Source organism: Solea solea, chromosome 20, assembly GCF_958295425.1.
Source record: "Solea solea chromosome 20, fSolSol10.1, whole genome shotgun sequence".
Classification (NCBI taxonomy): Eukaryota; Metazoa; Chordata; class Actinopteri; order Pleuronectiformes; family Soleidae; genus Solea; species Solea solea.
This window is the reverse complement of record NC_081153.1, coordinates 10503551-10517911: the sequence shown is the minus strand read 5'-3', so window position 1 is coordinate 10517911 and position 14361 is coordinate 10503551. Positions and strand designations below refer to the sequence as shown.

At 43.0% G+C, this 14361-nt stretch overlaps 1 protein-coding gene across 1 annotated transcript in view; it reads right to left on the bottom strand.

The window, feature by feature from the left end:
* csmd2 (CUB and Sushi multiple domains 2) overlaps nucleotides 1-14361 on the bottom strand; it is a 207931-nt gene that overhangs the window by 166416 nt on the left and 27154 nt on the right. Inside the window, exon 3 of the mRNA XM_058618872.1 lies at nucleotides 1258-1370. Within this exon, the coding sequence (XP_058474855.1) occupies nucleotides 1258-1370 (113 nt within the window). The remainder of the gene's footprint in view (nucleotides 1-1257; nucleotides 1371-14361) is intronic.

Sequence of the window (14361 nt, the reverse complement as noted above, 5' to 3'; positions counted from 1 at the left end):
GCGGCTCCGTGTCAGCGACTTTTGTTCAAAACAAAAAAAAAGTGGATTGCACCAACGAGTTGTGAAACGCTGCAAAATCTTGACATTAATCGGCGGTACTTCCAAATGTCACTGACGGCTGGTGACATAATATAACTTGGCAGCACTCAGGGCTGAAGAAGCCTCTTGGCTAAGAGACGAAACATCTTCACGAAATTGAAGTCCAGTTGCTGCTGATTCAACGACCTTTGGCGATATCTAGTACCCACTTTGACCAAAGCTTCATGGTTCTTTAACAGGTCTACCTCAAGCACGGGAGTCCTTGTGGAAAAAGTCTCACAGAACTACATATATATATATTCCATGAGAATAATCTCGACTGGTTTGGCACCCAGGATTTACATCATTTTACAAATTGAGTAAAAACGCTGCCAAAGATTTCAAACACTACCAAAATGAATAAATGACAGAATTAAACTGCAAAAAAACACCACTTGTCAAGGTCAGAACATATTCAAGTCTAACCTGGTGTGAAATAAAGGTACAATGCAACAATTGCCTCTCAGCAGAGTTAGGAAACTCCTGACAAAAAAGGTCTCTTTGTGCTTTTAATCTGTGGTTTTATTTAGTCACGCAACGTGGTCCCGGGCCTCCCGAGTCGCTTGACGTTGCTCCATCGAGCCACATCCCCACGTTCACGATATCTCAGAAAGACTGACAAACCCCTGTCAGGTAATTAGCCTAATTAGTCACTGGCTTGTATTGCCTTTCTCCTCCCTCGGCTCGCCTTTCCCTCCTGCGTGGGCTTGAAGAGTGCCATCATTAATATCATCCCACCATGGGTCATAAAGCATTCCACGTCACTGTGATAAAGGTCCCTGTCCTGGCCTGGGGGAGGGAGCGATGATAAGAAAGCGGGATTGAATGGCTTTCAATTAAATCATCCGATGATGCAATTATAGTTGGGGACTGCACAGTTACCTTTGCGCTACGACATGAATCCTTCGTGCTTTGTTTTTTTTTTTGTTGCCTTTTCTTCATTTGTACGTCAAACATCAGCAGGAGAAGCTCAAAATGACGGTCAATTATCAACATAAGTTGATAAGAAAACAAAGTGGAGATACTTTAAGGATGCCTTAACGTCCCGTCAAACAGTCACAGATCCCTATCTGGCAAAGTGGTTTGAATCCATCACATCGTCATGCAGCAGGGAAACAATATGCAACACTTATAATTGCTTCTGTTGCCAACCAAAACAAAACAGTGAAGTCGCGTTACCTTCGTAGACGGCTTTAAATCCCTGCCCGCTGACTGCGTAGTCGGATAGAAGCCACAGTGTGAGCTTGGAGCCGGTGCTCACAATGGGTGAAGGCAGCTGGAACCCCGTTAACCTGAAAACAAATGGACAGAAGGACAATAATGGTCAGTCAGAAAAAAAAAGGGGGGGGGGGGGGCAATCAAGTGCACAGTTGGTTGCAAGGTCAGGTACGAAACCCTGCTCGTTCCATCAGGCCAGCTGTTCCCTTGGGCATTCAGGGCAGTTTTTTTTTTGTGTAATGAGACTCTGAATCATCCACAAATTATTAAAATGCCAAGACCTCAAGAGGAGAGAAAACACCTCAAAATATTCCCCTTCCTTTAGTGAAGAAAGCAGAAGCGCAATCATAAAATCCACAGCGGATTACAAACACAGCAGCCTCTGTGGGAAGAGAGCCGACAGATGAACAGACAACACACATAAAACCGGCAAATTCTGAGTCAACAGACGAGGAATCAACTTGAAACAGTAAATACTTGCTATTTGTAGCTGTACTTCTGAAAACCAAAGTACTTCACTGCTGGTCTATCAATAAAAACAATTTACTTCATTCAAACTTAATCCCTCAATCTTCCACTTGTCTGAATAATTTCACTGGTGCTACATATTTGGCCAGAAGCTAACATAGCTCATAAAATAGCAGGGTGGCTGGTAGTGGCCGGTGTCTCCTGCGGAACATTCAGCTATGAATGTCATCTCAGTAATGTGATGTTATCTCCTCTGAATCAGGTCTCCCGCAGTTTCCCCGTTTGTGCTGCAGCTGGTGCCTCCGTTTGCTGAAACTTCATTCTGAAGCAGTTCTGGAAGTCTAATGTTGGTCATTTACAAGGTGTCTCTCTTCACTTCTGGGCTTGGACACTGTCACATAAGGGCTGGCTGGATAGTCTGATATAGTCATTTCACATATTTTAAACGAATGAGCTGTTAACAATACAGTTGTGCTCCCATATGTGAGAAAATGTACATTTCTTATTAACTGGAGTGAAGTCATGGATACTACGCTTGCCTTTGCAGCAACAAGACTCGGGGTCGTGACCTGGTTGGAGTTTGGATGTTCTCCCCGTGTGTGCTTGGGTTTTCTCAGGGTTCTCCAGTTTCCTCCCACAGTCCAAAAACATGTAGATTTGGTGATTGGACACTCTAAAGTGAGTGTGAGAGTAAATGGTTGTTTGTCTCTATTGGCGTGTTTCCACCGCCTCGCCTCGCCTCTGCACAGTTAAGGTTCCAAGCATGCTGAGCAGGTTCTATGCGTGACGTCGCCAGACTGTCGGCCACTGATTGGTCAGAGTGCCGTCAAGCCGAACAGTGCCGAACTGTAGATCAGTTGAAAAGACTCAACAATCCTAAAAATGTGGGTTAATCTCCCAACAATTACCAGGGAAATGTCTAAAATCTCAACATTCGCTCTGGTCACGGAGCAAGTACTGATTCAGTTAGACTGAAAACAACAGCTTTACATGTCACTAGTCCCTCGTTAGTGTGTGTGTGTAAAACAAAGTCACCGCAGTTTCATGCGGCCGTGCAGTGATGACTCCGCCCACGCTGATTAGGTACTTTTTTTGTAGTGGAAAACCAACCTAAACCGTGCCGTGCTGTGCCGAACCGGGACCATAAATGTGGCCCTGTGATGGACTGGCGACCTGCCCAGGGTGTATCCTGCCTTTTGCCCTATGTCAGCCGGGATTGGCAGGGCACCAGCTACCGTCCGCCCCCCCCCACCCCTGACCCTCATGTGAAGGACAAAGCGGTATATGATGAGTGAGTGAGTCACGGATACTACATCGGTGTCCCCTGGTGGCACAAACGTCATGTGCACAAAGCCACGTTGAATTGATGCATTACATACTACATACGAACGAACGCACAGATGTTTTATTTCCATCCTTAATTAAAGGTTCAGTGTGTAAGTCTATAGGCGAGAGTGCAGATTGCAACAAAGGGTAAGTTATGAAAACCAAGTTCTATTTTTGGATAATACGTTAAATGTTTTTCTGAATGTTAGCCCTTTAGGTCCTCCTATATGTTCAGGAACAGAGCATGTGGTCTCAGTGAACCGCCATCGTCTTGCTTCACTTTTGTGCATCACTTCGTCAGTCACATGAGGTTCTCCTGAGATAATTGCAGACTCGCTCTGAGAAGAAGATGCTTAATAAAACACCGTAACAACTAGTGTGTGGCAAATGAAACCTCTGAGGGACCAATAAACAGTGTACTAAAATTATGTTGGGAACAAGCTACATAGTTGTGAGTAATGAGTCTTGTCTTATTAGCTTTCCGCCGCGGCGTCTACCACTTTCCGATATTAAATCCATTTAACATGTTTGCCACATGCTGAAAGACACACGCACACCGCCCATTGCCAGATTCATCTAGATCAAGAAGAATTTGCAGATTTTAATCAAGGACAGTGTTGTTCACATTACTTTTGGCTCCTCTCTGATATTTCCTTTCCCAAGTGTCACTTTAATTTTCATTTCCTGATCCCACATGTGCCACCTCGAGGCATATGTAGCCGACTCTTTACAGCCGGTTACATGCCTCCCTTTAATCCAATTGTGTTGAGAGGGCCCTAAATGTTTCACTTATACACATTAATCATCGCAATGGAGGTGGAGGAAAAAAAGCTGCAAAACACCAGTGTGGGAGAGATGAATTAGACCAAAAAGGGAAGACGACTTAAATGTATGCATGATTTCACTCCCCTCTGTCAGATCGTCACGGTGGGATAATCAGCTCAACGGAGGGACACATGTTCATGCAAATGGCCCCTTCGCTGACCGCAAATTGAGTTGGAAAGCAGCCATCTTGTTTCAGCAATGCACTGCGAGACAGGTGGGGGGGAAAGGCGGCTGAATGGAGGGACTGATGTATCTAGTAAAACCCAGACATGACCCGAATCCTTTTTTTCTGAGCTATAGGGACCAAACAAGATGGATTCTTCCTACAAAACAGGCCTCACATGTGAGGAGAGATTAAATAGTTTCATTTGACGCGGACTGCGGCACGCTGTGCAGCCTGTATTGTGTGTGTGTGTGTGTGTGTGGGGGGGGGGGGGGAATTGCCTGCCATCGAGGAAAAAAAGATGCGAGATATGATTGCAACTGAGCGACACAAAAGGACGGATATGCAGCGCAGGTGTCTCAAGTGAGCGGTAAATTGAGGTTGAATCAAAGGCAGTGACGGACAGGAGGGGAGAGATGAGAGGCGGAGAGATGAGAGCGAGAAGTCAAGGGACAACATACAGTTTTTGAGGGTGTAAAAGAAAAAGAAGCCTTTTTCATGTGTGTCCTGTGTCTAATTTGTTGTTTAAAAAGTAACGATTGGATTTATCGGATGGATTGATTGATTGATCGGGAAGCTGAGTAATCCCAGCAATAGGGACCTCTAAGGAGAACAGGTGTGATGGTGTACATGGCTGCATCCACGTTGAGATTATATGGCGTGTGTGTGCATGTGTGAAAAGAGCAGAGGTCTATTAAGAGGGCTTTCCACCTGAGTGGCCTCAGCATCATCTCAATGAAGAACCTCTGCTTCCAATTATCCAACCACTGCCCATGGGAACAAGGGGGGGGGGGGCAGACAGTATATTTGCAGAACTATGGCCATGCAGGAACTCTGTAGAGGTATAATAATGAGGAGATGGTGGCGCCGAGACGCAGGGTGAGGGAGGGCACCGAATGGAAAGCTGGAAGGTGAGAAAGACACATCGGTGTGTGATAAAATAAAAACCATGAGGCTACTTTGAGCGGGGCGAGGAGGATGAGTCATGGAGAGAGAACCTCCATCATGAGGCTTTCACGGCCACCCTGGGATTCGTGCTTACGTATTCACACAAACACGCGCAGGCGCACTCTTATTCCTGCAAGCGTTCCCGCGCACGCTCGCGTTTGTGACCTTGACAACCCCCAAAATATAGGAGTTTAGCAGGAGTTTAGACTAAATGAGGGCATTCATCCTTAAAAATAAGTATCTCTCTCTCTGTGTGTGTGTGTGTGTGTGTGTGTGTGCGCACTTGAGGTGGAGGATAAGGATTGTGCTGATGCAGCTGATTTTCCACCAGAAGGAGGGATGAGGAAGGAAGGAAGATGAGAAAAAGGAGAAACTGATACAGTGGCTACATTTTGATGGGTGAGTAGAAGGGAAGACATTAGCCGATAAATGTACGGTGCCGAGAGAGAGAGGGGGAGAGGGAGAGAGAGAGAGAGAGAGTCAGTGTGTGTGTGCATTTCTATTCCTTAACTCTTCAGGACCTTTTCTCTGGCATAATCGCTGAACTTGTCAGGACCAGCACTCATGGAGAACAAAACCCGGTCCTAATTAGGCAGAACCTCATTTCTGAGGAACTGGTTCCGTTTTCATTTGAACTGAGGTTCGGGTTCCACATTAACTGGTTACGTTTAAAATCAGGGAGAACACCGTGTTTAGGCTGTCATGATTGATGGAAGAATAGCTGCACAGAACTGTGTGTGTGTGCGCTCCTTTCACACAAAACAAGGGTCAAGGACAAGGCCTTGGTTTTGTTTTGTAAGATCCAACTTGCTACTGAGTGATGATTACACACAGTCCCACTTCATTTATTAAGTTCTGGTGAAAGAAAATAGAATATATACTTTAATAATCCCTTTAGGGAAATTATTTCTCTACATTTGACCCATCCCAGAATTAGGAGCAGTGGGCTGCCACACTGAGTAGCAATGGGGGTTGGGTACCTTGCTCAGGGGTACCGCAGCCCTTTCAACCTGGTGGGGACTTGAACCGGCCTTTCCACTTGGCCACGGGCTGCCAAAACGCTCCCAACGCTAAATTGGACTGATACATTCCATTCCATTTGTTTAATAAATGACTGAGAATAATGCAACAGGTTGCACATATGCATGTGCATGCATGACTTATCACTTACTCTCCTTACAGTGGAGAAAAAGAAGCCGACTGTGAAGCCTGGCAGAGGTTAAAATGTCATTCCATTCCCACACAGATGATTTGATTCCCCAGTTAAGAGGAAGACTTTTGCGAGCAATTAGGTTGCATCTCCATCAGCCTCCCCATCCTTTCTCTCCGGGCGAGCTGAAATGCACCAAATCATTTTCCTCGAGGGTGTGATCTTTTTTTATGGCCGGCATTCAGCGTGCGCTCTCCTTCTCTCTCTCTCTCTTTCAGTTAAAACTCATGGTATTAAATGTGAAAGCTTGCAAATGTATTCATTAGTGGTTTGTTAGTAGTGCGTGCAGCAGAAGACCTCAACCTCTAAAATGTTCATCATTGTAAAGGGGGGGAGGGAGGGCGGGGCCATTTCTCAGTTTGAGTCACAGATTACTGCTCATTTTTCTCCGTCTGTCCTACTGTAACATTATAAGTGTCCAGAATGTTCCGCAAACAAGCTGTCCTCCAGTTGTCGGCAAGACCTGAAAATAGCATTTGAGACCATCAACTAAATGTTTCCTGACATTATAAATCAAATGAGAAGGAGGCCCATTTTCTCATAGTCTCCTCCAGTCAAATGGAGTTCTTTTTGCACCGGGTGACTAACTGCTCCTTCCGTCCCACTGCCTCGGCTTCATTTTTCAAACCCGGAAGGTTGCATCCGTTACATGCAGGCCCCTCCCTCCACAGATCCCACGTGCATCAACATTTTAAACAAGACTGGCATCCTTCTGAATCAAACAGGCGAACTGCTGTGTCTTTCTCCTGAGAATAGATATCACAAACTGCTTGTTAATATGCATGCGTGTGTGTGACACCACAAGGTATTTGCGCATTGAGGTTGAACAGCGATGGTGAAGAGCCTCTCAGATGTCTCTCACGCTGAATGCTGATGTTGAGATCATCAACCGCAGTCAGCGCCGACTGAGAGACAAACCGCAGTGAAGTCATTAACAACCTAGTGTCTCGGGAGGAGGGAGAGAGAGAGAGAGAGTGACAGAGGGAGGGTTTGATATGGGGGGGGCGTTATAAGAGAGGAAGAAGGAACATAGGGAACAGATGAAGCCAAATGTCAAAAAATGACATCCCCAAAACGTGAACTTCTGAGCGGAGAGTGAAATCACAGAGACAGCCGGGGGGGAGGGAGTGAACGATTTCCTAAAACACAACAGTGATTGAGTTCCTCACACATCAGACGTGTTCACGTTTGGGCCGTGAAAATGTACAGGTGGCAACACGAGGACTGATGAGTTGTCACTGGCTGCACACAATTACCGAAGTCATCAGCAGTTAAACTAAAGGATGTGTTTGTATGACAGAGACGAGGAGTTATGGATCAGTGTACCAGCAGCTTTACTAGAGATACGGGATCACTTGCCCTTAAATTATATGTATTTCTTCCATCTATTTCTACCTGATGGTTGGTTTACACACTCTCTCTCTCACACACACACACACACACACACACACACACTTACTTTCTCTAAAGTGTCTACCAATCAGCCTGTGAGTGAATGATGTGACTGCTTTATCTCCAGGCCTATCTGCACTCCATTAACAGTGAATTACATAGTCTTGATGGTATCTGCGTCTGCCCGACAACATAGATACGCGTTGGGCAAAAACAGTGAGACACACTGTCTTCTCTGTGTGTCTGGACATTCAGCAGATAATGTAAAATGAAACATGCCACGCTAGTGAAGGATTCAATTCCTTATGCATCTCTGTTGTTGTTTCTAGGCGCAGGTATATACAAATGTATAATACATAAAACAAAGTAATACTGCTGGTAGATATATGTTTTATACAGTGTGTTGTTGAGCAAGTGTGCTTATATTAGCCAAAACAATTCCAACACTTTAAATCCATGGAAAAGCACATTTCTTTACAAGGTTAAGAGGCTCACTTTACCCATTTTTGCTATAAGATAAGATAGTACTTCACTTGTGCCGCAGTGGGGAGATTTACTTTGTCACAGCAGCAAAAAACAGTAAAGATAAAGATAATAATAATAATAATAATAAACATGCATTTCCACATATCTGAAAGTACAATATAGGAAGATGTTAATAATAAGACTATAAAAAGTGAAGCTAGAATGTATATTATAGGCAGTTTCCAGAATATCTACAGTATGGGCTTCATATTTACAGTATAAATAGGATTGAACATATTATGTATATTGCACTTATGTAAAGTATATGTATGTATATATATATGTCTATATATATATGTATATATATATATATACATATATACATATACATATATACATATATATATATATATATATATATATATATATGAAAATGTCAGAGGGAGGAAGGTCATTTTCGGCACAACTGGTTAAAAAAACAGTTGTTTTTTTTTATTGTGTGCATTTTCCATTAATAGATCCAGCCCCATGAAACACAAATGCACAGAGGAAACAAATAAGACAACAAATCCCATGATCCCGCACACAGAATTTACATACTGAGCGTTATTTTCTTTTGAAATGGAGGCTCCAAGGACAAGCCTCTCCACGGAGCACTCACTTTCCAATCAAATCCCTGACTTTTTTTAAATAAACATATGTAAATAAAGGCCATAGCCAGACTCGAACTTGACTCAATCTCCTCTTTGGTTAATTGGACTCAAACATTGAGGACTCAGGACTCGACACAGACTCTACTAAAACCCTTTGAATATGCATTAATAGATGCGATATGTGGCGTAATAATGGACGATTATAATTACTGGTACAAGACGCTTAAACAAACACCACAAATGCACTGACACTGGAGAGAGGAAGAAAAACAAACAAACAAACGACTGAGTTCTTTGTTCCTGCCTTGTAGGGGAATAAATCAATTACATTTACAGCAAACAAATCAAGGGTGACAAATGAAACGAGGTGACGTCGCCATGTCCGTTGTGTTTTACCCCGGCTCTACACAAACCGCTCGGCAGTAATCGCTGGGCAGGAAACAATTAGGAATTAAGAAAATAATAATAATAATAATTTAATGCCGTGTCACTCTCAACCCCAGGAACGTGACGAAGCTAAGAGATGCCAGTGTGTGTGTGTGTGTGTAGCAATTATGTCATACAAGAGTGTAATGAATGATGAAGGAGAGAATAAGGACAAGCATGAAAGACTCAACTGGAAGCAAACATGAAACGAGGTGAAAGAAACCCCGACAGAATGACCACAAACTTGATGACCATTCTGAATTTTAGATTAAATGCACAGTGTGTAAATGCACTCTATGTTAAAGTCATATTGCGTTATGTGCCTAAATGACTATAGGTGTATATATATACCTATATTTTTTGTATACAAAAGGTATAAAATCAAAGGCAACCACAAGCTACAGCTCAAATACAATCCCTACTGAACAAATTTGAGGCTAAAGTTGTGATCATGTCAGGTTGAAAAACTGTCTTGACTCATTATGGTCCAACTAACTAATTAACAAGTGGTATGAAATGGAAAAACAATACTAATAGTGTCATTGCTTCATTTTGTTTTTGTTTCTTTCTTCTCAACATGAAATATAAAGGTGTGGGTTAGATAAACACCTGGTGTGAGACTGCAACAACCCGCCGGTCTAGTCCCCACTGATTGTCACTATTTCCCCACACATGGCCATAAATATAACATGTCTGATTGTTCTCCCTGTGCGTGTGTGCGTGGATTTCCTCCCACGTGTCCAAACGAAGTCACCGCAGTTCCACGCAGCCACGCAGTGATGACGAGTTCAGCACGTCCTTTTTTTTGTAGTGGAGATGCAACCTAAACCGTGCCGCGACACACCGTGCTGAGGCGAGGCGAGCAAATCAAGGTCGGGCAGAAGATCTGACGAGCCAGCAGGGCCAATACTGACACGGTGACCAATGGAGCGACCGACCAATGCTATCTACTTTTTTACCCCCCGTCCCTCCTCTTTCGTTCCTGTGGCAAGGGTGATCAAAGAGCAACGGAGGGAACGAGACAGCAGGGGAAGAGAGAGAAGAGAAGGAGGAGAGAGTGGTGGTAGAGGGTGTTTGTAATGCTGGATTTAGCTGCAGGCTCTTGCATGTGCTCTGATGAAATCTGTGTTGTGTCTGTATGCTGTTGACTGTGGCCCCTTTAGTCCATAAATCTCAACAATAATGATCCCCCTACCCTAACATAGACACAATTAATATTTTCTATTTCACTTGTCAACATCTCTACTATGGTTTTCATGTCATTTCTATGGAGACATTCACAGTCGATGGAATAGAATAGTTCCAAAAGTTTCAAGCAGTGCAACTGGTCGTATATAACGTGCATCAAATCTCCCAGATAAACGTCTTTGACACAACGATATTTTGTGTGTACTTGTATTTCTATCTTTGTGAGGACATTTGTTTTCAGGTTTAAGACCTGGTTGTAGGGTTCGGTTTAGGTCAGGCACTTACTAAGGTAAATATGGAAATGCATTATGCCTATGAGGTGTCCTCACTCAGATATAAACAACAGTTTGTGTTGTGTGTGTGTGTGTGTGTGTGTGTGTGCTTTATCCATTTCACAAGGTGTTTGGGTAACTAATTAGACCGTTATGCTCTGTGTCTCCCAGGGATGAACAAGAGGAAACAAAGGGAAAAATGGATGATATTGTAACAACAGTAACACTGAGGAGGAAAAAAAAAAAAGCTAAATCAACAAAGGCAGGATAAAAAAATGATGCCAGGGATTTACCTATAAGCTGGTGGGGGGGTTGTACATGATTGTGTCCGTTTCAGACTGTATTTCTTCGGTTTTTCGCCACTCGGTATGAGAAGAGCAAATACCAAGTATCATACCGCCATATCATAATTGTTTTTAAGGCAGTCAAAAAACACCCAGATGTTGAAAGTTCAACCATCAAGAGTCCAAATATCTACTCATATCTTCTAAAATCCATTATTGTGATAAGTTTTTTTTTTTATCATAATCTGCCAGCACTGCCTTAAAAAACAGGAAGGTCATCTTAACCTCTGGTCGTTTCAAATGTAAGATGTTAACTCCTAATCTCAAATCTGTCCAAAAATCTGCTGGCATCATTTATATCGTGTTGATTTATGCCCATTCCATTTGTCCTCATTTCAACTGAAATCTCAAATATTATCCCAAGTGACTGCATTGTTCACTTATTACACACACATCTGGGTAATTTAGCACTTTCCTAACGGCTGCTGAATACATCCTGGGGTGTCGTCGATGCTCTTATGCCATTTGGGTCTCCTTGTTTGGCTGTGACATATCAAGACGGTGGAGAATAACACAGGAGGTGGGCTGCAGGTCCAAAAGCTCTTCCTCCGATCTGAATGAAAATTGCTCAGCAGGCACAAGAGTCTGCATTGCTCGCCGACTGTTTTCTCCCAATCTTTCTTCTTTTCTTTTTTTTGTGCCATTTTGCAATCACCATTATGTCGAATTTTCCCTGTTTTCCTGTTACACCGTTTGAACTCGGCCACGTCAACGTGTCACTTATCGTCAAAGAAACACATTTACGACACACATGGCGACAAACGGCAGCGCACACAGTAGAGTATAAGGTTACTGTGTGTCTGTTTGCAAGTGTTTATGGTTGTTGTTGTCACTGCAGCACGGTCCTCTTGTCCAAGACACATTTCTCCTATGGCAGACGAAAATAAAGAAACTTTGACTACGAGCTCTTACGGCTGTCATTTTTTTGTTTGTTTGTTTGTTTGTGAATGTTTGCAAAGTGCTCGAGGGCATGGTGTGTGTTCACAACGTCTGTGTGCATCAGAGACAGACATTGTGTACAAACCGTCGCAGACGCACTGCCGCCGACTATTAGTTTAAAGAACACAAATGTGGGAAAATAAGAAAAAAAGGCAATAACGTATTTAAAATAATCGCGCTGATGAACAAATGATGTGGCCTAGAGCGATGGTTCAAAGACTTTTCTGTCTCGACTAAATATTTTGTGTGCTTGTTTGATAAAAAAAAAAAGGGTTACAAGGTAAATGATTACACTTTCACGACTTGAATCCCCAACTGTAGGCCCGAGCTACAGCCAGTGTAGCAGGGAAATTAAAAGAGATGAAAGGGAATCGTAAAAATGTGAAAAATGAGTGTTCCGCCCAAATCAACAGGAAAAAGCTGTTACTAGTGTGCCGTGGTTTTCCGAGGGCACAGCGGACAAATTAGCACTTTTCACCGATATAATGGATCGTCACGTCACTGTTGATTATCATGACATGAAATTAAAAAAAATAAATAAATAAGAAAACCTTGCCTGCCACTCCACTGGTCTCAAATGAGGAAGAAACACTGTCGAATCGAGACACTGCTGCACATGTGCGCTCACGAGTCTCGCTGTGCACTGGGAATAACATGGACAATTGGGATTGACGCGATCTGTATAAATTGTCACACGAAACAAACAAAATGAATCCCCTGCAGCAATAAAATCCGCCTCCCACAATCCCTTTTATAAGATAGTTTTTTTTTTAATCAATTTATATCATGGGACATATAGCCCTAGACGTATGTATATTATACTGTGTGCTTTTCAAGCAGCCAAAAACATGTCTTATATAAAAATGAAAAGAAAACAATCTGTGTTTATTAGGTTCATGTAAGACGTCACATTTTGACTCATGCATGCATTATCCAAAGGAGAGGACATGCCCTTAGCTGTGTAGAAATTGTATTATTTGGCCATAGATCACAACATTTTCAAAATACGACATAATTAATTCAATATTCTTATGGTTAAGTCTAATTCTGGAGCTACTGCACAGAAGCATTTATAAATCCTCCTGCCGCTGTGCTGCATAATCACATTTTAGGAAATAAGTGCTCAGATAATCTGTCACAATCACTTTTCGTTCCATCTATGAATTTTTCAAAACAGCTGCCAAAAATAAAGATCCAACTTCATTTTGATATATACATATATAAAAGCTTCACATTCAAAGATCATTGACTTTGGCTGAGGCAAAAGGTACAATTATGTTCTTTGTTGTTTTGGGGTTTTATTTTAGGACACAAACTGGCTAAAATGTGAGCAGGTAGTACAGCATGGGCATAATTATACCTCCCATTTTTAGCAATTATATTTCCACCACTGAAGGTTCAAACTGCTCAACAGACCGGCTTCACAAAAGTCTGGTGCATTTCCTCGACTCGAAATAATGTAGAGTGAGTAGCAAAGGGCTGAAAATGACATCTCTTTCAACGGTGCAGTGCATGATTGAATCGTTTATCTCTGCGGGGGGAACATTCCATTTGTGCATCCTGTAAAGAACATGGGACGGCGGAAGGATATCGACGGCGATGCACAGGACGTAGGGTATAAATCCACAGCCATCTCGTTGATTATTTCTCTAATCTGGGGTTACGGGGGTCTAATAATTCTGCCTCACAGGTGAGCAGACGCCATAAATCCCGGCGTCATTTCACTTTTTCCCAGTGCACGATGATGAAAAACAAACTATCACTCTTCCCCCCTGTTTTTAGCAGTATGTCGTTAAAGCTGGCGTTGATAAGTGGCAGTCTCTCCATTAGCAGCCCCGATTCAGAGGAACCATAAATCCAGCAGAATGTGTGTGTGTGTGTGGTTGCGTCAGTCTGGGGTGTGTATGGAAATAAACAAAAACAACAAAATAACAAATCTACATATAGAGATTACCAGGATGTGTAAGTGGAAGCTGTTAGGTAAAACGTATAATCATGGCCGCTACAAACAAGTAAACTCAGATTAAAACGCTCCGCCTCCTCCGCATGTACAGCAACGTGCATTCCCGGCACTTCGAATCGGAGGAAACGTGTGTTGCAGACACATGTTCTCGTACCGGAGTCATTTTGCAAAGTACGCGTCGCACGAGTGATTGACGGCCCAAGCCTTCAGTGACGAAGAGTTATTGCTTTGGCAAGAGCTCATATACAGAAGGTGCCATTATTTGTTACCCACTCTCATCCCGACCCACAGACCGCCGGCTTCTTTACACTCTTGACTCGGCGACTAACGCCGTGCCGTGTTTCCGCGCGTAAAAGTGAAGCGACGCGGATGCACAATGATAAACCCAAGCTGTGAAGCATACGCACAATCACAGTTACGGCCGTGTATGGCGATAGCGTTAACTCGGAAGCGATAAAAATATGTCATTATAGCTGCTCTGAA